Source organism: Drosophila tropicalis, unplaced genomic scaffold (genome assembly GCF_018151085.1).
Source record: "Drosophila tropicalis isolate 14030-0801.00 unplaced genomic scaffold, ASM1815108v1 contig_593, whole genome shotgun sequence".
NCBI classification, from domain to species: Eukaryota; Metazoa; Arthropoda; class Insecta; order Diptera; family Drosophilidae; genus Drosophila; species Drosophila tropicalis.
In genome coordinates this window covers 16,290,500-16,312,929 of record NW_027173070.1, presented here as the reverse complement: position 1 = coordinate 16,312,929, position 22,430 = coordinate 16,290,500, and the positions used below count along the sequence as shown (strand labels likewise).

Sequence of the window (22,430 nt, the reverse complement as noted above, 5' to 3'; positions counted from 1 at the left end):
ATGGACACACTGTTGAGAACAGCTGACTGGTGAAATCAGTTGTTATTTAACGGTTCAACTTTGCGTGTGAGGTGTGCTTTCGCGTCGGATGATTTTTGTTTTTTTTTTACAAATCTGTTCGTGTTTTTTTCCGCTGGTGTTTCTGAGAGTTGAGTACTTTGCGCACACTTTAAGAAGCACTGACAGCGGCAAAGGTCATTACGCGCGAACAAATAAAAACAACAACAACTGGATTTCTGAAAAAATCAATTTTAATTCAACATCCAATTGGAATAATATTGTGTGAGGGAGTGGGAGAGAGAGAGGGAGGAAAATTCAGAATGCCTGCCAGTGGAGGAACCTTTGATGCCTGGGATACGGCCGTTTTGGCCAGTATTCTGGTTATATCCGCATTGATTGGAATTTATTATCGCTACACAGGTGGCAAACAGAAAACCACAAAGGAATATCTAATGGCAGACCAGAGTATGACCACTTTTCCGGTATCCTTTAGCCTGATGGCCAGTTTCATGTCAGCAATATCCCTAATGGGCGTCTCGAATGAATCATATCAATTTGGCACAATGATTTGTGTCTTAAACATTGCCTATTGGGTCAGCACGCCGATTGCCGCTTATATATTTTTGCCGGTTTTCTATCGCATGCGAACGACAAGTGTTTACGAATATTTGGAGCGTCGTTTCGGTCAGGCGACACGTCTCGCCGCCTCCTTGGCCTTTACCATTCAAATGATTCTCTATATGGGCATTGTTCTGTATGCTCCCGCTCTAGCCCTGGAGGCAGTCAGTGGAGTGCCAAGGAATACGGCCATATTGGTGATTGGATTAGTTTGCACTTTCTATTCTACATTGGGAGGACTCAAGGCGGTCCTGATAACCGATGTATTTCAATCGTTCCTAATGTTTGCCGCCATCTATGCTGTGATTTTTGTATCCGCTGTCAAAGCTGGAGGATTTAGTGCTATTTGGCAGGTGGCTGTGGAAAGAGGTCGTGTCGAGTTTCTTGATTTTTCGTTGGATCTCTCGGTACGTCACACTTGGTGGTCATTGATCACAGGCGGCATCGTTACCTATTTATCACTCTATGGTGTCAATCAAACCCAAGTTCAACGCCTTTTGAGTGTCCACAATCTGAAGAGTGCTCAGTCAGCGCTTTGGTGGAACTTGCCCATTCTTGGATTATTGAGCTTTAGCACCATTTTCAGTGGTCTGGCTATATTCTATTACTACAGAGATTGTGATCCAATGCTGGAGGGACGTATCAAGAACGGCGATCAGCTCATGCCGCTCTTTGCTGTCGATACAATGGGTAAGATATCCATATTTGTTTTTATTTTCCAAATTATAAATATGATCTCTTTGTCTTTGGCGACAGGTCAATATCCTGGACTGTGCGGACTCTTTGTCTCGGGAATTTTCTCAGCCAGTCTATCGACAATCTCTTCTGCTGTGACATCTCTCTCAGCTGTAACATTGGAGGATTACCTCAAGCCTTTGTACAAGATAGTCTTTAAACGTACCTTAATCGATTCCAAGTCTACGCTGCCTACTGAAATAGTGGCCTGCATCTTTGGACTACTATGTATCGGATTGGCTTTTGTTGCCGGCTCTCTAGGTGATGTACTCCAAGCGTCTCTGACCATTTTTGGTGTAGTTGGGGGCCCATTACTGGCAATTTTTACTCTGGGTGTATGCACCACGCGAACAAATCAACGCGGAGTCCTCTGGGGATTCGCGATTGGCTTAGCTTTCTCCTTCTTTATTGGTTTCGGTGTATCCAAGCCGCAGCCCCAGCCCTTGGGTTTCAGTACGGCGGGCTGTGCTAATGTTACCCTAGTAGCCGAAGCTCACAGCCTCACAACAGAAAGCAGTTTGGCAGGTGGAAATCCCACTGAATCCGAGGACATTTTTTGGCTCTATAGACTCTCCTATTTGTGGTACTGTGTCCTTGGATTCCTTTTGACCTTGGGAGTTGGATATTTCTTAAGCATAATTCTTGAACATTTCAAATGGGCCGAAAATTCGCAAATCTATTTGGATAAATATCAAAAGCAACTGGATTATGATTTATTTGCACCAATATTATCGCGTCGTTGGCGACGAAAGGACCAACAGCGTCTACAAGCTGCCCAGGATGAGACTCTAACCAAGCTTACCCATCCACCAAATTGTGATGTGACGAGCATAAAATAATCCTACATACTAAGACTACATACAAAATTTATTTATTTAAACAAAAATCATGACATTGGAGGGGCGAAACTAAATTAATCACATTTTATTGGTATCGTTACTTAGCAGATAGAAAATGAAAATATTAGCAACATTAATATATATAGAGAATATAATTATAGTTTAAGTTAATTGTTGGTCGTACCTGCATGTAAACAGTGTGACCTATTTGTATACCTGCGAGCGCATTGAGAAAGTCTTCCATTTTGCAATGACTTTAATTGTTAACTATATACACAGCATATAGATAAATATGATATATATACACATGAACTTTTACAAGAAACGAAACCAACCAAAACACACAAACTTACCTCGTAGCTAAATATAACCAGCTGAATCTGATTTGTAATATAAACTAAACTTGTTGAAAGCAAATTGAAATGTTCATATAATATACATGAAATTGTTTAAATTTAAAAACCTTGAATTTATTTAAGTTGCGATTTGTCAATAGTTTTCTTCATTTCACTCAAAAATAACCAAAAGTCCTGGAGGCAAAAATTAAAATAATTTTATGTCAAACACTTAAGAATTTTGTTTAAAAAAAAACTATAAATATTGTAATGAGCATTATCAGCCAATGTGCTCTTTGCAATTATAAAATTAATATTTGATATTTGTTAAAATTTAAGTTTAAAAAATTAATTTTTTACCATTTTATATTATAAATTTTTTGTGTAATTATTTTTAAACAATATTGTAGAATTTCAGGGTATTTTAGAGTCAGGTTATCTTACCTCATACACATATGATTATATATATACTTACTACACTTCATTGAAATTCATTTGCATCCAAGTTTCTAGTTACGAAATATTTATATATATGTACGTATATTGTAAATTGTGCATTTTGTGACGTAAGAAATCAATGAACAATAATTAACTATACGTATTTGTAAAGCAAAAATAAAACAACAGCTGACTTTAAGAAGAAAAACAAATTAGTTTAATTTAACAAACACGTGAAATGGGTTCAAGTGTTTTGGCCGCAGTTGAAATAAAAGCCATGACTATACATTAAAAATCAACATATTCATCACAAGTCTAGAGTAAAGTAAGTAGCTTCGCTTCGATAAGCAAATTTTTACGCTATCAGCAAGTGTGCTTTCTCCCCTACCTCAGCTCACCTCACCTTATTATTTGGTTAAGATTCTATTTTTATTTCATAACTTCTTCTGTTTGGTCATTGCGCCATTTGGGTACAAAGTCCCATTCATTGGAAAGCGTTGTCAGAGCTGCAAATTACTTAAATTGCTTGCCACAAAGGTTAACACATGAATAATGCTTCCTAGCATAGATCAACAATTCAATTGGAGCCGTCAATCGTTAATTGATCGTTCTCAAATTTCTATTTGTTTTGGTAGTGGAAAGTTTTTGTTTTCGTCTAACATCGAGAGTTCAGAGTGCCAATTCCTCTCGTGTAAAGCGCATAATTTATGAAAGTTCTGTGGAAACAAGAAACCCAAAAAAAGAAGCAAATTTAGTTCTTTTAATGGGGGCTACGACCATAAGATACCCTGTTGCAAAATTTCTATCCAATTCAGCTAAAGATGAGCTGTAAAATGCTTTTCTTTGTAGTTTTATCACTGTTTGAATTCTATAGAAAAATTGCAAAACTGATAAACGATGAAACGTGTTTACCAACTATGTACATATGTATGTATGTATGTATGTATAAATAATGCCATAACTATAACCCTTTTAATCAGCTCAAGTTAATGACCGAAGCGGTCGCATGTTTGTTCAAACTACCATAAGAAAAACTAAATAATTACTTGACTGATGAACCAATTTGAAAATTTTATAAATTCTTTATGAGAGCTTTAGAAATGACAGGAAAATCAATTCTTGTAGATATTCTTCAAAATGAATTGAATGAGAATGAATAAGAGAATCGAGTTTGATTGAATAAGTGAAATGATATACGACTCAGTCCCACAAACACAAACAAATTTAATGACTTATTGTAAATTGTATTGTTTAGAGACGCATCCAAGGGGTCCAAAGTTTGTTTGCCGTTCCTGGAAGTGTTTTGTATCCAATACATTAAAATCACAATTCTTATTACAGTATTTTTTTTATACTGGATTAGACTTTCAAGCAATTGGCAACACAGTGGGAAATTACAAAAGCTAAGAAATTGTTTCGCTTCCTTTTAGTTACAACTCCCAAGTATGTATGTAGTTTAAGCGTTGAAGGTAAGTCCATTGCAATTCTGAAGTTTTTTTAATAAAGAAGATGGAACTTTGCGGACCCTGAAATAGCTACACAGACAACCTGCTCCGTTTGGGTGTATTAATCATTGGAACAGACTTCGAGCTAGCTGACAAAACAATTTCTAGCAAAAATGTTTGTGTTTCTTCAAAACAATTTAAAAGCAATAAACAAATAAAATGTGAATCCTTTTATTTGGCAATAAAGTAGAATAACTGAGCTAAGTTCTTAACAACGTAGAGTTTTAATTAGAATTGTATACATTTCTTCCCATTCATTTCTTTCAATTGATTAATTACTCATTAAAATGAAGTTCAGTTAAAAAAAATCCTTTTAAAGTATTTTTGTAACTGAATTTCTACCTAGAGTGGGCCAATATTCCTACTATTTTTCATAGCTACACGGTATAAACGAAATGTAGAATAGACAGAAAAGGTAAAAATACTGATTTATTTATAACTTTCATGCTGACACGGCCAATTGTCATGGGTTAGTATCACCATCGTGATACTAGGTTTAAAGAATTATACATATATATGTATGTACATATGTATATACTTGCTCAGATGATATTTGCTTTGATCGTTTAGAGCAATCGTGTACATATATTATTCCATAAAGGTCATTTCTCTGCTGTTCTTCCGCAACCATTCCGAAATTTTGTTATCACTGGTTAATAAGCAAAGCAAAAAAAATCAATTTCCCTATCGCACCTAAAGAAGATAAGGAAGTTGATTTCTGACCTGCCAGTGATTCATTAATTTACCAAAGTTAGCATAATGTACCTACCATATATTTGGGCTTCACCAAATATTATTGAATAATATAGAATATTACTTCATTGAATGAATGAAAGATTCTTGACTATAATAAATCTTATTAATTGAATTATAAAAAAAAAAATTAATACCTACGGGAAAGATCCTTTATTGAATATGTTAATCAAATCTTTGTGTTCAAATTTTAAAAGGTAAATATCAATAAATAACTGCTTCCGGTATCAGTTTTCGACATTGGTGTTGATTAATATTTTGTTATTACCGTTTGAAAAGGCTTTCGTTATTATTTCTCTTAACCCAATATTTATGCAGCAAATTCCTAACTCGCTCAGCTACTTATTCGTAGCATACTTTTAGGATTTACAAATTCAAACAATATTCGGCCCTGCCTTATAGTTTTTTTAATGCTGAGTATCATTAAAACTAATTGATTAAGTTTGTTGCCATTCATTGTGATGCATTTTGCAATGTAAAAAAATGTTGAAATGATCTTTCAACTACATAATTCAGACATCCCTAATCTTAATTGACTCTCTTAATTTAAAAACTTCTTAGAATGAATGAAAAAATATTTCCGAGCATTAAGGGTAAGGAATTTAAAACTAAATGAACAAAGAGTAAAAAAAAATTATAAGAAATGAATGTAAAAAATTAAAAAAATTATTTGCTTTTTATACTTCGTCCAAAATCTTATTACAACGAAAAGAACAATTTGTTCCTGCCTTTTGATTTATAGTCAGAGACATAGAAAAGTTTCCACAGAATTAGAATTTGCTATGTGGCTACTTAAAATATTCTCAATTAGACTCATAAACTAACTGTAAATATTTATATTCACTTTTTTGAATAAAGAAACAGCATTTAAGAAGTCGATGAAGGGGCATTTCAATAGGTCGGAAATTCAAAGGAACGTTTGAGGTTAAGCTACATTTGTCAGTCCCTTTACACTACCGTTCATTCCTTATAACGCAAGTATTGTCAAACTGGTTAATTCAAAATTTACAGGAATATATATTTTGTTTCTTGATTACACCATTTTAGCCCACAAAAGAGATTTCGAAATTCACAAAATTTTCACTACGGCATTTTCATTTGGGGGGAAGTTCACTAAGACAGAATCCACAGAATTATGGAATTTTTTCTGTTTTTATTTATTTTCTTGTTGATGTTGTTTGTTGATAGTAGCAAAAAAGTAACATATCCAGCAAATTCACTTTTAAAGACGACGTCAAATGCTACAGTTTACTTCTTCTTGGACACACCGACAGTGCGACCACGACGACCAGTTGTCTTGGTGTGCTGACCACGGACACGGAGACCCCAGTAGTGACGCAGACCGCGATGGGAGCGGATCTTCTTCAAGCGCTCCAAATCATCACGGAGCTTGGAATCCAAGTTGGAGGATGTCAGCTGCGAGTATTTGCCATCAATGATGTCCTTTTGTCTGTTAAGGAACCAGTTGGGCACTTTGTATTGCAGGGGGTTTGTGATGATGGTCACCACCTTGTCAACCTGTATAACAGTACAATTAAATTAGATTATCTATTTCAATTTGGTGCTTTTTTTGTATCTTAACTTACCTCCTCCTCGGTGCACTCACCGGCACGCTTGGTCAAATCAACATCGGCCTTCTTCAAGACAATGTTGGAGTAACGGCGACCCACACCCTTGATGGCAGTCATGGCAATTCCTACCTTGCGCTTACCATCGATGTTCGTATTCATGATACGAAGAATGTGCTGGAACTTCTCAGGGATGACGAGAGACTGCAAGAAAACATAAACAAATTGATTAATGTGGCCGAAAAATGCATTTAACACAACCATGCGAGGGTCGCAATTGATTTGGAGGTTAGGTTAAGGCAACCAACAACTGCAGGGGCTATATTAATTAAATACACTTGCTAAAACTATTCTCCTCCATTGCAGTCGTTGAATGGCAATTGTTTTAGGCTTTAGATACGTACCATTTTGATGATTTGCACTTCTAAATTAATGCAAGTAAATCAGTACTCAAACAACGTGTCGAACACGCACCACGGGTAAAAAAGAAAGGAAACAATTTTTCCGATTTATTATTAGGGCTGCAAAACTATCGATAAGTGACAATCGATATGAGTAGTCGGCTTGAGCAGCCCTGGGTTAGAGTGACCGCATCGCATGAAATATTTGATAATACTTGGTAACACTGGCCAATGTAACGGTGCTTTGCAAACTGAAATGAATGGTAATAAACTTTTTATAAAATTCATACCTATACCAAATCGAATATCCTTCTTCCAGCTCTAAGTTGTGTTGCTCAGGATGATGTGGTTTCTTTGCGCATCATTTGCTCCCTACCCCAGGAGTATAATATTGAAGAAGTTGATCATTATGGAAACACTGCCCTGCTGAAAGCTTGTTATATGGGACGACTTGAGTGTGCTCGTACCCTTCTCGACTTGGAAGCCAATATCTATGCTGTGAATTACTTTGGTCAAAATGCTCTTACATTGGCTACGTACGGGGGACATCTGCTGCTGGTGCATGAATTGCTACGTCGGCGTTCATACAAGGATTTTAACTTGTCCTCGCTTATACCGGCAATTTTTGTAGCCGTGATGCGACAGCACTATACCCTCGAACTGCATTTTCAAAAGCTGGATCCTGCTGGTGCTCATGATCTACAAACTGTCCATGGTAGGTCGAAAAGATAGCCTTATTAAGTAGGGAAATATAAAGTAATTTAACTACATTTTCTTCATAGGTTTAGATATTAATGAATTGAGACAAATGGTGAACAAGGCAAATTCGAAAAAAATATTGCACTCGTCTCAACCGACTGGAATCTTACAACGTAAACCCCGCTACCATAAATAAAATCCAAAGAAGTAATACAATTATTTAAGAAAATAAAAATGTTTATAAGAAATACTAAATACCCCACACTGGTGTAACAAGTTGGCATCTCGGCAAATGATATCGATAATTCGGGAACTGTCCAATCGTGGCTTTGCACATCCCTTTCCCGCGCATTTCTTGCGCCAACAATTCTTTTGCGGGACAAAATCGTCACACGTCTTTAAACCTTTGTAGCAGCAACACGAATTATAAATACAAAAAACCACCATGTTCGAGGCACGCCTAGGTCAAGCTACCATTCTGAAGAAGATTTTGGATGCCATCAAGGATTTGCTCACTGAGGGCACCTTTGATTGCAGCGATTCCGGAATTCAGGTAATTTAAATCTTAAAGCACTCCCAATCTTAACCATTTTCGCTAATCAAAAAAAATAACCTTTGTTCATCCTACAGTTGCAAGCCATGGACAATTCTCATGTGTCTTTGGTCTCATTGACACTACGATCAGATGGCTTCGACAAGTTCCGATGTGATCGTAACATTTCCATGGGCATGAATCTGGGCAGCATGGCCAAGATTCTTAAGTGCGCCAACAACGAAGACAATGTTACGATGAAGGCTCAAGATAATGCCGACACTGTGACCATTATGTTTGAATCTGCCAACCAAGAAAAGGTATCCGACTATGAGATGAAATTGATGAACCTTGATCAAGAGCATTTGGGTATTCCGGAAACGGAATATTCATGTGTGGTGCGTATGCCTTCCATGGAATTTGCCCGCATCTGCCGTGATTTGGCTCAATTCAGTGAATCTGTGGTCATCTGCTGTACCAAAGAGGGCGTCAAATTCACAGCCAGCGGTGATGTGGGCACCGCCAACATTAAACTGGCGCAAACTGGCTCTGTTGACAAGGAAGAAGAATCTGTCAGCATTGATATGCAAGAGCCCGTAACTCTCACCTTTGCCTGTCGCTACCTGAATGCCTTCACCAAGGCCACACCGCTGTCTACCCAAGTTCAGCTGTCCATGTGCGCCGATGTCCCACTTGTTGTAGAGTATGCCATTAAAGATTTGGGCTACATTCGTTACTACCTGGCGCCCAAGATCGAGGACAATGAGACATAGGCATAGAGTGTCTTGTATTTTTTTTATTTGTATAACCCATATTTATATCATCCGCATCATCATCCCATTTGCCACAAATATAAGCATTATACCTCTATCTTTTAAGATTCAACACTCCAACAAATTTCTTTTCCAATAAAAGCAAAACAATCAATGTACCCTAAATTAATTAATTTTCCTTAAAATGTGCTTACTAAAAGGTTTAAGCGATGGACTTAGATGAACCTGCCTAATTTTGATGGCTCTACTTAAATTAATAGCTGACATTGGAGATATTTTGGCACTTGCGACTGTCATTCTTTATTAATGATCTACTCTTCCTATTTTTTAAGGAGGGCATACATATGTATGTATGTACATACATAGCTTAACAAAAACAAATTTTCAAAAATATTTAGGGCAGATATAAACAAGCTGGGAGTTATTATTTTATACACATATTGTTAACTGACATTTGAATAATCTTTGCCAAAATTTTCTAATAATTCTACATACATAAGTATGTACATATATTTCGATACGGGCGGAAGTCATAAATGGCTCTTTATGAAGTAAAAACTAAAAAAAACTTTTTTTTTTCTCACTTGCACAGAAGTTCATGAAGTAGAGGGTTATGTACTGAAAACAAATTTATAATAGTACAGAATTAGTAGGAGTATTTATAAACTTCTAAGCTAGAAGTTTTGACTCATTATTTTTACGATTTATTTATCATATGGAAAAGTAATGTTTAAAAACCTCCTATAGATGAGATCCTGAAAAGATAAGCGACGTATGATCATATATATATATATATATAAATATCTTCCCCAATAAAACAATAAGAAGCATTAACACAGGATATTAGGTATATTTGGTTAAGATAGTTGGCATAGATAAAACAATATAGGTATATTTAAGAAGCAATAAATCATATCATACAAAACACCAAAATGCACTTAGGAATATACATATATAGTATAGTATAAATATGTTCGTGTATATAGCACAGAGTTGAAAACAAAACGGAAATAATATTCCCAGAATATTGTTTTTGTTTGTTTTAGCCTCCATAGTTGCCTAAAATGTGGACAGACTATTCGAGAATATAGAACAAAGGCTTATTACAAATACAAATGGTTATATTTTGTTTGTAATTATCAATATAAATATTATTTATTACATAAATGGCAGGCACAAAATCGAGTTTGCATTAAACAGCTTTTGGTGTACGTGGAAGGGACATTGGGAACATTGTGCCTGGGGATTTCGAATATAATATCAAATTGAACGTGATGTCACACGATTCGAATACTTTTTCGTTTTCAATTATTGGCCTGTCTTACTAATAAAAGCTTTATCCTATGAATTTTTCATACATAATTCTTATTCTATAAATATATGTAAAAAAAAACCAAAATGGCTGTGTATAAAAAACGCGTGAGATTGCAAAATATAAATTATATACATATGTATATATAATAAAGCAAGAAATGTGCTCATCATCAGTAACAATAAATTGTTCCTGCTTATAACAAACTTTATATAAATTTATATATCAACAATAAAACCTCTCCACTTTTATTTTTTTTGGGAGGTTCAAGTTCAAGTGGTAACCACTTCTTATTAATCCTAACTCGTCGAGGAACAGCCATCATGCACTGGGATTCGAAGTAAACTCACATTCGTTGCCTATGGTCTCTTAGTTATTTTTCACTTGGAGCAGCGTCTGCAATGATCTGATGCAATGTTTGGATCCTTCCATAGCTTCATTAGAGAGCTGTTGAAATAAAAATGAAATACTTTGATTATTAATGGAATATTTCATGTGTTAAACAAATCTTTTATAAATTATGCATGTAGTTTATATTGAGTACTACATATTGAAATGCTTTTACTGTTGAATGTATTAAAAAGAAATCGATGTGATTCATCTAAAAGCCAAGAGTAATTTTTAGCTTAAATGATTTCCCATTATTGTAGCTGACATATAATAAATTTTGTTTTACATTATGTTTTAAAGCAAACCGAAATATCATCATAGTACCATGAGGTGGTTCTTTGGGATTATTCCACATAAAAGGACAATGATTAAGATTTGGATTTACATTGGGAATACAAATAAACTCAATACTTCAAATAATAATGCTAGCTATAATAAAATCTGATTAGTTTCCAAACTTTAAAATAAAGTGTCTAAAAACTTAAAGTTTTAAAAAATCTTGCTAAAATCTCCAGACTACAAAATCGGATCTAGGAATAAACAATGGTAAGCTTTACTTCCTAATGTATGCAATAGGGTGGAAAGGTGCCTGGTAACTTAAAAGCTGCTTTGAGAATAATTGTTATCCACATGAAACTCCAGAATTAAATCAAAATAAGCAAATTCTTGAACTGCTTATTGCATAGTTTAGGGGTCATAGGTTCTCAATCCTCTAATGCTGGGCTATAAGGTTAACTCTATACTGTATATGCCTAGCATTTTAAGAAGTGTAGTGAATGAATTAACTAATTCATTTTATAAGTAGAATATTCCAATCAAAATTCAAGAGTAAACGCATTTCTTTACCATTGTAAAATTGAGAAAACCATGGGGCAGTCCTTCTAGTATTTCCAAGCTAACTTGACGCTCCAAACGTTTAAGTTTCTTGGCAAACATTACACAGTCATCCAGGCAGGGATCCATATTGAGGGTCTATTAAGAAATTTAAAAGTTATTATTTGAAATTCTATTCTTTTTGGGGTGAAGGAAATTAAGTCACTCACAAGTATTTTAGTCTCTGGTAGCTGGGCAAGCCACTCGTCACTAGCCCAATAGGGCGATAGGAATGGATCTTTAGGCACATCAAAGGCAAATTCCTCACTGGGACTACGTGCTATGAGGGCATCCATATTGCGTACATCCTGCTGTGCGGAATGTCCGCCATGGATCTCATAGGATTGTGTGTAGCGGTTCAGTGTATTTGTTATATTATTGACTGCTTCCTGCCAACGTCCCTGCAGTGTGTCTAAGGCAATAAGGTCACGTCCCGTCTCGACCAAAATGTTTTCATCGGAGCAATTAGTCTTGACATGGCCATTGGCCAATTGTGGCTGTTGTGGTAAAGTCTGCTCCTCTTCCTCTTCTGTGGCTTCCTTGGTCGCCGTGTCAATGAGGTATTTGTCAAGAAAACTATCAATATAGGCCGCTGATGCCGGCTCCTTGGGAATATCAGCCGTTATCTCTATGGGATAGTGAACAATGGGCTGTGAGTCATCCTCAAAGGAGACACAGGAGCTATTGTCGCCATCGGTGTTGGGTAAATCAGTCCGCTCCACCGTTTGGCTGTGATACGAGGCAGAGGCACTGGCAAATGTGTCACTGCTCTCATCTTCTTCCACCTCTTCTCCATCTTTATCTGCTCCTGGAGTGATTTCCAGATTTGAAGTTCGCCGGCTTGAGTTGGCACTGCCAATACTATTTGTTATTGCCTTCTGGGCATTGCGTATTTGAGCCAGTTCCTCCACATGCTTGGCATTCTCTTGCAACTGCTCCTGAGCTGGAGCCGCATAGGCCCGCAGACAACGCATCATGAAACCAAATGGCAAAAGTGGATCCATTAGGCAAAGCAGACGTGCCGGACTTGGCACAAAGCTAACAAGTGTGGGGCAATAGGCCAGAAATAGGCCATCTGGGATACGTATTCCCTGCTCAATACATTTCAGAGCCAGACCAATCGATAGATTAGCACCAGCCGAATCACCGGCACACACAATCCTTTCCGCCGTGGTGCCCAGGATAGAAGTATTCTTCAACATCCAGCAATAGGCATAAAAGACCTCTTCCAGGGCTCTGGGAAATGGTGCCTCCGGTGCCAGGCTATAATCGACCGACAAAATGGGACAATCCAAAGCTACCGCCCAGTCCCGCAGATAGAGCTCATGAGATTTGGAAGATTGGGCCACAAAGCCGCCACCATGACAATGAAAAAGTATGGAACGACTAGCATTAAGTGGCTTATGCCAACCTCTATAACGACCCTCGCCGAGCATGCCGGCGCGTCGCTTGGCGCTAAGTAAACGAACCGAAACGGGAAGTCCTGGCCCCAAATGGGCACTGGGTACGGGAATATCAATAAAAACGTCTCCATCCATTCGTTGTGGTAGTTGCATTGGTTCCGCTGGCAATTCAATTAAACGATTCACTTTAATCGACGATCCCACAATGCTGGGCAATTTGTGCATTAACTCCGATTCGGCCAGAAACCAAAATGATTTACAAAAATCAATTTTTGCATTTTGCGAAATATTTACAATACGACGGGCACGCAACTCGGGATTCATTAGATACTTTCCACTTGTCCAAAGACTCCTTGTCGTCTTCACTATGTTGCCATCGTCCGCTTGCGAGTAATAGGACTCCGAATAGCTGGCCATGCTGATGCCCAGAAAGCGTAGAACGCCACGAATCGAATCCCCATATTGGAAACCCAAACAACGTCCATAAAAACAATACTGATTGATGGTGTCACCCAATTCGAATAGCTGCTCGGCCGTATGATGGCCACAGGCAAACAGGTCACCCGTATTAGCTGACCACTGACGCAATATCAATAAATATTGCAGGCAAGTGCACAATGAAGACAGTAACTGTGAGCAAGCCTCCACCTCTTTAACATAGAACTTCTTCCGGAAGAAGAGAGTGCTTCGTGTGGCCAAAAGTTGTTTGCATATTCCACTGCCATGCGAAATGCAGGCATTGGTCACATAAATGAAACTCCGATAACCATTCCCTGGTGTATCTGCGTCAAAATCATATTCATGGGCAAATTCTTCGATTTGCATTACCAACCGATTGGCTAGGACAATAAAATCTTGCCATGCAACATGTGCGGCATGCAAACGTTGACCGAATTCTGTGGGATCCTTGGCAAAGAAGGCAGAATGTTCGAGGCAAGCGGCAAACAGGCATCGATACGTTTCTTGCAATTCGGCGGGTATGTGGGGGGTTTGGGTGTCAGAAAGATAGCTGGCGTCTTTGCCATTGCCATTCTCGGTCACCTCGTGTGCCAATTTTAGATTGTCATCAAAGTGGTGGTGGTTGGTGTGATTGTGCTGCTGGGCATGGCCCAGTTCAACAGGCGGCGCCTCAATCATGGTGGAACTAAAAAGAATGCCAAGAGAGGGAGGAAGCGCTATTAATTAAGTGTATACAATAATCCAACTAATCAATGTTGCGGAGATGTTCCCATTTAAAATAAACATTACTTTGCCAAAAAATATAGACTAGTTGCTTTTTTCTTTCCTTAACTTGAAAACTAAAAGACTTAGATGACATGCTCAGATTTAGACTGACTATTAGTTATATTAGGAGTAAATACAAATTAATTTAATTTTAAAGATAGATGAGAGTATCACCCATTGCATTTGTACTTTTAAAGTTAATTTGATTTTGAGGTTTCTTATATGAAACATTATATTTTTAATCAATATCAAGTATACGCAATGTTGTGATTGATGTCACTATTAAAAATATCACTAATAAAGATTTCTATTATATCCGGAAACTTAATAAACTAGTTTAAGAAAAGAAAGTCTAAACAACTGGGCAAATCGTTTGAACACAATCTCGTGTACTTACATATGTTCAACAAATATACAGATTATATGTACATATGTAAATATAAATCCCGCAGGTTAGGTCCGGACTGTTGACCTTAAGTTCCGTCTGTGGTTTTAATATTTAAAACATAAAATTAAAATTAAGCTACATTTTTATAGAGGCAATTAAGAAGTCTAGATGCTTTGGACTTGGAACAAAGCGTCATAAAGATCACTTACATACTTGAAGGTAATAAATAAAAAATGATACAAGATCATAACATCAATTGACATTACTAGCACATTTGTTTTTGTATTTGTTAATACTATCTTATAAAATTACTTTTAAATAAAATTGGTTCATTTTGTAATTAAGTTTGCTGACATCATTAAAAATTATGTATGTATGTACATAAGTGTAGTCATAGTTTAGCGAATATTGAACCTTTGGTAACTTTTAATTATAATTGATGGATTTATGTGTCTCATTCATAGAACAGAGCATCAAACAATTTTATAAACAATCCAATTGTTGGAACTTACACAGTCCAATGAATGGGAAAATAAATAAACCAGAACACATATGCACACATATGTATGTACATACGTATAGACAGTTCTGTGAATAATTAAGGAAAAAACAAAACAATGTACATTGATTTGGAACACCAAACAGATCAATTGTTTATAAATTGTTAAGTATCGAATGAAAAAGGAAACACTTGAAAGTACAGTGAACTTTAAGTTTCCAATGTTTTAAAAACGGCAAAAGTGTAATTAATAATTTACCTACGTGTACCCTAAATACATTTGCATTATATTAAATGCAATACAGATGTAAATATACATATGTATGTGCAATAAATAAATTAAAAAAACTTTCACTTTGCTATTCCAAATACGCAGTAGAATGTAAGAAACTTACTCAAAAAATTGTCCTGTTCGTATCGAAACTCTGTTTCCATGTATTTCCAGCTGCTATGCGTGTCCAAATCAAACTAGTGCATATTTAACTAAGCCATTTAAATAAATTGTTAAATTATTGTAAACATAATAATAACTTTTGGTTTTCCCGAATTGTTTCGCCGTAGCAGGCCGTAACTGATGTGAAAAAAAACAATATTTATATCGATTAATGTGCTTTTTATCGATAGTCGAGGTGTGACTCACAAATGAGCAGCCGATGGAAATAGTGGCAAAGTTTCGCAATATCAGTCAGGTTCAATTTGTTGTTGTTTTTTTGTATTGAATTTTGCACTTAAATGGAAATTGTGCAAATAGAATGGATTGAAATAAAATTGGAGGAAATTAACAAAAATAGTTTAGAAATCGAACAAAATGGCTGCTAGCATTGTGCAGTACTTTGGCGAGCAGGAGAGCAAATGCGGCTACTGCACGGGGACTAACTGTAGCAAATCTCACGGTAAGAACAAGAATTTAAAACTAAATTATCCAGGTGCAATGACCCTATGTAAATCAGTGAATTTCATTACATTTAAATAATGTATGTACATATGTATAATTAATTTTTGTATTGTGCGTCATTCAAGGTATGCATGCTTATCGCTTGGATTGTCAAGATTATCAAGATCTTATTGATCGTGGATGGCGCCGGTGTGGAAGCTACTGCTATAAGCCGATAAATGATGCAACCTGTTGCCCCTGCTACACCATCAAATGCGATGCCTTGGAGTTTAAACTGACCAAGTCCAATAAGCGTACATTACGCCGCATCACCAAATTCTTGCGTGATGGCAAGAGAGAGTCGAAGGATCAGGATGATGACCTTGATACATCGACGTCGGCAAATGCAAACTGTGATGAGGGAAGTAACGTCAATATCAGCGAACCACAACCTCAGTTGCCTGATAGAAAGCCCACTGCCATAGATGTTGAGCAGGTGGCCACCAATTTGGCACAAGTGAAGAAGAAGAGCCAAGCAAAACATTCTGGCGAAAAATTTAGTAAGGCAGACTCGGCCACCATCAGTGGATCATCAATTTCATCTACAAAATGTGAGTCATTATTCTTTCAACTTCCTTTGTTAACTGTGAACTAATATATTCCCTTAGCTGGTGGCATTGGCTTGAATCCGCCCCGTAAAAAGGCCAAACAAATGCGCCTGGAGAGAAGGCAAGCCAAATTGGGAATAAGTTCAGAACAACTAGAGAAACCCAAATCTGCTACAGCGGAGAAGAGTTTGCGCGACTTTTTGAATTCAGCCAGCGATACGGATAAACATAAACTAAAGGTAAGCAGCTAAGGCAATTTCAAGTATTTTTAGGACATTTGAAGAGGGGGCTACATTAAATGATACAGTTTATGTTCACCTTTGAGTCCATCAATCTAATGCATGATGTTATCTTTTAAATGTGGTGAATAACAAATGTGTACTAGATTCAGTGACATTAAAATAGAAAATTTTTTAAATCTTAAAGCGTAGTTTCCATGTATATGTATTCTTCCAGTGCTACGATTTGTATTCCTGAGCAATGAAAAAGCCTTTTAGATAAGTCGAGTGACTGTGAGTCACAGAATTACATGCAGACGGAAGCAAATTTATTGCTTGAATTGGTCATGTAAAGCATTTTTGTTTGCCCTGAATGATCTTGGTAAATAAACAAATCAAATGTTAATAAAAGTCACATTAGCAAAGGGGTTCGCTACTTCCTTAGCAAAGATAACGCTTGTAATGCGTTTAGTCACAATTTGATCTTTAAAAGTTGTATATAACATTCTTAATTATATGGGCTAAATAAACTAATTTGCAGATAAAGAGAATACACAACGATTTAGCAATGTTCTTCTTAGCCAGAATTGGGTCTTGGTTTTCGAAATTTAAACAGTTTAAGTGGCAAAATTATATTTTTCATTGATTCATAAGCAGCCCATGTTGGCAATAAATCATATAATTCTGTCTTTGGACTTTATTCATTTTAAACACATCATATTGGTACTTATAAACCTTCATTTTAATATTACCGAATATATATGTACAAATTCAAGTATTTATTTTGTAATGGAGTTTTTAATGTTTTCGTATGCATGTATTTGTGTTTGAATCCCGCCCCTGTCTTTGTGCTGTTTGTGTTCTTGCAGATAGTTTTGGTCGATTCGTCAGACACACAGCGCACTTGTTCGGATGAAGTGCATATGTTATACCGCAAATATCAAATAGCCATTCATAATGATAATCCCGCACGACTTACACTAGCTAGTATGCAGCGCTTTTTGGTTAATTCCCCCCTCAAGGTAATTAAACAAATTTTTAACTTGTTCGTATGCCTTCTCTGTTTTCAGTTGCGTTTGGTCAACGTTCACGGCGATGAATTTAAACGTACTCTCGCCGAGAGCTATGAATTGTACAAGAAATATCAGACAACCATACACAATGATCCGCCCAAGAATTGTCAAGCCTACCAGGATCACCTGCAAGTTTCACCCATGAAGGTTGCTAACCAAAAAATGACAAAAACTTTAAATATATTTCAAGTTTAATACATTTGCTGTTTTTCGTCAAGCATTTAACTAAATGAAAATGTCATTTTTGTTTTGTTGCAGCACGAACAACCATCAGATGGACCAGATAAAGGCTATGGCTCATTTCATCAACAATACTGGCTAGATAATAAACTAATTGCTGTTGGCGTAATCGATATATTACCAAGTTCAGTTAGCTCTGTGTACTTTTTCTATGATCCTGACTATAGTTTTCTATCACTAGGAACATATGGATCTTTGAGGTAAATACGCTTTCTAATAACTGAAATAAGATTAAAAAAATAGACAGAATTCCATTTATTAAAAACTATTATATAGCTAGAAGAAAGTAGGCTTACAATTAGTGCGAATTTATTAAAGGAATTTTTTTTTTAAGGTCTTAAAACATTTATTTTTACCATTTTAACTTTCCATAAGACATTTTACTATTGTCAGGATTCAGAGTCAGGAAAGTTACTTTAAAAAGTTAGGCTTTCTATTTATATCTCGAAAACAAGAGCTAAACGGGAAATGGGCCATTTCTGAATCAACAACCACAAATTACAATGTTGTCCCAAATAGGCGTCATTTTGTAAACTTGTTTTTGGTATCAAAAGAGAATTTGCAATTACTATTACTTTTTAACTTTTTTTTTTGTCTTTCAGAGAAATTGACTTGGTACAATCATTTGCTGCCCAGGTGCCAGAATTAAAGTATTATTATATGGGATTTTATATACACTCCTGTCCCAAAATGCGTTACAAGGGCAAACTATCGGCCTCGTATTTACTTTGCCCCGAGACTTATATCTGGCTAGAGCTAACTAAAGGTAAATCTGTTTATATTAATATCATCGTTCATATTTTATTTAAGTTTTTCAATTCGTTTAGATATTTGTGACAAACTAGATGAAAGCAAGTATCAACGTTTGTGTCCAGATCTCTCTGTCAGAGATGTTGATGAATTTTTGGAAGAAGAACATTTGAATGATGTTATGCTGCTGCGTGATGCCAAATCCTTTACGACCTACGGTCGTCTTGTGCAGGTCAGTGAAAACAATTGACTTAGGTGGAAATTGATTAAATATTTGCATTTCTTTGGCAGCTCTGTGGATTTGATAGTGAACGCCATGTGATTATTGAGTACAGCAAATTGGTGGGCAAAACCTGTGCCCTACGCATGATTTACGTAAAGTGATATATGAATAAAAAAGAAAAAAAGATAACGTTATAATATTAATATCTTTTTAAAATTAATTTTTTTTTAAATTGTAACAAAAATTGGTTTTTTAAATTTCTCTCCCCTGTTAAGCTTAGCTAAAACTGTTTTTGAACATGAATTCAGCTTTATAAAATATAATACTCAGTAAAAATTGATCAATTGTATGTATATTGCTTAAATTTATTCTTAAATATGTAGTAATATAGTCTATCACGTTGTTATAGTTCTTAAATTGTCATATTAATAGATGAGCCAACTACTTGAAATATTCTAAACAATTTGTGATAATTCATTTACAGGTTTTTATCATAGTAGGAGCTTATCTAAATCATTAACATACAACAGGCAGCAAAAATGCATTAATAAAACTTATTACCTGGCAACACACACACTCATATACACACAGACAATCAGAGAACCGTCGAAGATAATAATGCTCTATGGTATATTTTGAGTGACTTGAATTTTACGTGGCTGGAAAGTTACTGTCAATATATATGACCAAAAATTTGTGTCTAATATTAGACCTAATCTTGCTTAGCTAAACAATTAAAATGTAACGCCAAATCAGCAAAGGAAATCTAAAAAGTTATATTAAGAGTGCGGTTTTTTTTTACTTTTCGCTTCTCTGAATTTTTACACACATTTGTCAGGTGCGCTAATTAAACATGTTATTTTATGGTCGAGAGGGGTGTTTGAACTACTAAAAAACTCACCTAACCGCAAGAATTTGTTTGTATAGCTTTCAATTAATTGAAAGGATCCAAATGAAATGTTGACTGTTAGGCCAAACTTAATGATTTTTTTGGGACATCATCCACTTTTTGTTGATCTGGAAATGTCGAATTAATATTTAAAAAGGGTATTTAAGATTTAAACAAAAAGTCAATCAAAAATTAACTTAAATCCGAACACAAAGTAAAGTTCTGATATTACCTATTAAAAAGTTGCTTCGAAATTAAAAGCAGGCCTGTTCTCGACTTACTTTTGAAATTCTGCATTTTGAGCCATTTTTCGGCTTTACCAAGAGTAAATGTAGAAACTTTTTAATAATTCTGTATTCTATTTGATTATATTTAAATAAAAGGGAGATTCCTTCTATGCAGTTAGTTGGTTTCATTTGTTAACTTTTAAGTTAAAATTGTTTTTTTTACTCAGTTTTATTTGTTTTGAGTCTATGTGGGTCTTTAAAAATATAGTAAATTGAAAGCACATTTCTGCTTAAAATTATTAAGCAAAATATTAAAATAGTTTTAATTCAAAGGTATGTAAGTACTTTATAGTTCAACCATTAAAATACAGATTTTAAAAAAATAAGCTAACGAACTTTTAAACCAAATTTACGAAAAGTCTTTTCTGCCACAACTAAAATAATTACTTCTTAAGGGTTAAGGATGCCAGGACATCAAATTTTTGAAGCATTTTCCATAACACAGTAATTTCTTTAACGACTTTCAAAAATTGTATGACTAGTCACTAATTTGGATATGCAGTTCAAACGGTTCGATTTATATATTATTAGAACCACCCAAAAACTTTTTAGAACTTCTCAAACTTAATGCATATGGGAGCATTCCACGAATACATTCAGTACAAACAATTGGAGTCACGTCTGGAATTTATATTTGATTTTGGAATTTACTATTACGTAACATAGATTGAAATAAAATAGATTGTCTATTTACATAACATTTATGCTTCTTATTTCTTAGTTTTTTCCTTACAAAACTTTTGGTAAACAAAAAAAGTATAAGAAAACCTTCCATTAATCATACTTCTAAAAATCCAATCAAGTTTTATTGAACAATAGGTCAGCAGACGTTTTATTTTTTAAATTTAATACCAATTTGTTAAAATTTAGAATGTGAAACTTTTAGTTGTCTAATAAATTTTCATAATATGTAACTAAATTCATTGGCTAGTCTTTGAGTTATTTAAAGTGCACACCTCGCATTGACGGTACACTGACTTTTCGCACCAAAACCCGCACGTGTTTAGATACATATATTTTGGGTTCACAATTATTCATATTTTATTGTATCCTTCAATAAGAGTTTATTACTTTTATTGAGAAATTTGTAATTAAACTTTGAATTTAGAAATGTTATTTACTTTCTATCAAACTGGTCTAAAAGTTCTAGAGTCTTAAGTATTGGATCTTAAGTAATAAACGAAAGATATTGATTAAATATATCGTAAATACTTATATATTTTAAACGATGTTAAAAATAACTTTTTTGAATACGATTTATCAAATAATCATGCAAATTAACAACTACAGAAATTATTATTCTTTTGATTAATTAACTTTTCGGTTTCTTAATTTCATTCATTTATGTTTAAAATTATCTTGCTAAGAGTGATGAATTTCTGATAAGTAGGTATGTACTTATAAATATTAAGCAGTTTCAATTACAGTGGCGGATCTAGCTTGATTGGAAGAGGAAAATCTAGGATTTCGAAGGAAAATTCGTAAATGGATGTCAAAATTTAACAAATTTTATTAGTTAAATTTCGGTTTTGGTGAGAATTTTTCGCATTTTTGTGCTGGAGGATTCGCTACTGTTCTATTATTCGATAAAATTATATAGTATACATTTAAATATTGAAGATTTTAAATTTAAAAGAAATTTATTTTGCCGCTTTTTGGCATTGTAATTAAAAATTTACTTCATTTGAATTGTTTATTTTTAACATCTCCTAATTGATAGAAATATATGTACTTTAATTATGAAGTATGAAGTATAAGAAAAGACTCATTTCAATAAAATAACTAGCTTAATGTTATAATATATGTATTTATACTTACAATTAGACTTACGAGCTAGATAAGTATATTCAAATGGTTGATCAGGTATTTACTACCAAAATGAGACAAATGAATGGGACTTAAAACTAAATTGAATTAAGTAAATACAAATGCTGATTTAGATGGCAAAATTATTATTCGTACATAAGAATGATCAATTCACAC

At 35.0% G+C, this 22,430-nt stretch overlaps 6 protein-coding genes across 7 annotated transcripts; 4 read left to right on the top strand and 2 right to left on the bottom strand.

Moving 5' to 3' along the window:
* The first annotated feature begins 39 nt into the window (after positions 1 to 39).
* On the top strand, positions 40 to 2,750 carry LOC137576046 (putative sodium-dependent multivitamin transporter). Its single transcript, XM_068288895.1, has 2 exons — positions 40 to 1,308; positions 1,375 to 2,750. Exons 1-2 carry the CDS (start codon positions 321 to 323, stop codon positions 2,190 to 2,192), a joined length of 1,806 nt encoding a protein of 601 aa, XP_068144996.1. The 5' UTR covers positions 40 to 320; the 3' UTR covers positions 2,193 to 2,750.
* Positions 2,751 to 6,356: 3,606 nt separating this feature from the next.
* On the bottom strand, positions 6,357 to 7,350 carry RpS18 (ribosomal protein S18). The gene is made up of 3 exons (XM_068289394.1): positions 7,196 to 7,350; positions 6,810 to 6,995; positions 6,357 to 6,741 (listed from the first exon to the last, which is right to left on the bottom strand). Exons 1-3 carry the CDS (start codon positions 7,196 to 7,198, stop codon positions 6,472 to 6,474), a joined length of 459 nt encoding a protein of 152 aa, XP_068145495.1. The 5' UTR covers positions 7,199 to 7,350; the 3' UTR covers positions 6,357 to 6,471.
* Positions 7,351 to 7,401: 51 nt separating this feature from the next.
* Positions 7,402 to 8,146, top strand: plu (plutonium). Its single transcript, XM_068289392.1, has 3 exons — positions 7,402 to 7,455; positions 7,512 to 7,907; positions 7,975 to 8,146. Exons 1-3 carry the CDS (start codon positions 7,449 to 7,451, stop codon positions 8,085 to 8,087), a joined length of 516 nt encoding a protein of 171 aa, XP_068145493.1. The 5' UTR covers positions 7,402 to 7,448; the 3' UTR covers positions 8,088 to 8,146.
* Positions 8,147 to 8,254: 108 nt separating this feature from the next.
* PCNA (Proliferating cell nuclear antigen) lies at positions 8,255 to 9,361 on the top strand. The gene is made up of 2 exons (XM_068289391.1): positions 8,255 to 8,444; positions 8,522 to 9,361. Exons 1-2 carry the CDS (start codon positions 8,337 to 8,339, stop codon positions 9,194 to 9,196), a joined length of 783 nt encoding a protein of 260 aa, XP_068145492.1. The 5' UTR covers positions 8,255 to 8,336; the 3' UTR covers positions 9,197 to 9,361.
* A 663-nt stretch (positions 9,362 to 10,024) lies between these two features.
* On the bottom strand, positions 10,025 to 15,866 carry Hsl (hormone-sensitive lipase). The gene is made up of 4 exons (XM_068290697.1): positions 15,681 to 15,866; positions 11,942 to 14,318; positions 11,745 to 11,870; positions 10,025 to 10,955 (listed from the first exon to the last, which is right to left on the bottom strand). The coding sequence occupies exons 2-4, from the start codon at positions 14,309 to 14,311 to the stop codon at positions 10,878 to 10,880; spliced, it is 2,574 nt and encodes an 857-aa protein (XP_068146798.1). The 5' UTR covers positions 14,312 to 14,318; positions 15,681 to 15,866; the 3' UTR covers positions 10,025 to 10,877.
* A 66-nt stretch (positions 15,867 to 15,932) lies between these two features.
* Positions 15,933 to 19,611, top strand: Ate1 (arginyltransferase 1). Of its 2 annotated transcripts, none has more exons than XM_068289234.1 (8): positions 15,933 to 16,178; positions 16,306 to 16,770; positions 16,828 to 17,006; positions 18,056 to 18,205; positions 18,317 to 18,498; positions 18,901 to 19,064; positions 19,126 to 19,280; positions 19,340 to 19,611. In XM_068289234.1, the coding sequence occupies exons 1-8, from the start codon at positions 16,094 to 16,096 to the stop codon at positions 19,430 to 19,432; spliced, it is 1,473 nt and encodes a 490-aa protein (XP_068145335.1). In that variant the 5' UTR covers positions 15,933 to 16,093; the 3' UTR covers positions 19,433 to 19,611. The 2 variants fall into 2 exon arrangements, with proteins under 2 accessions (XP_068145335.1, XP_068145333.1); XM_068289232.1 differs by lacking the exon at positions 18,056 to 18,205 and adding an exon at positions 17,855 to 18,007.
* Positions 19,612 to 22,430: the final 2,819 nt, after the last annotated feature.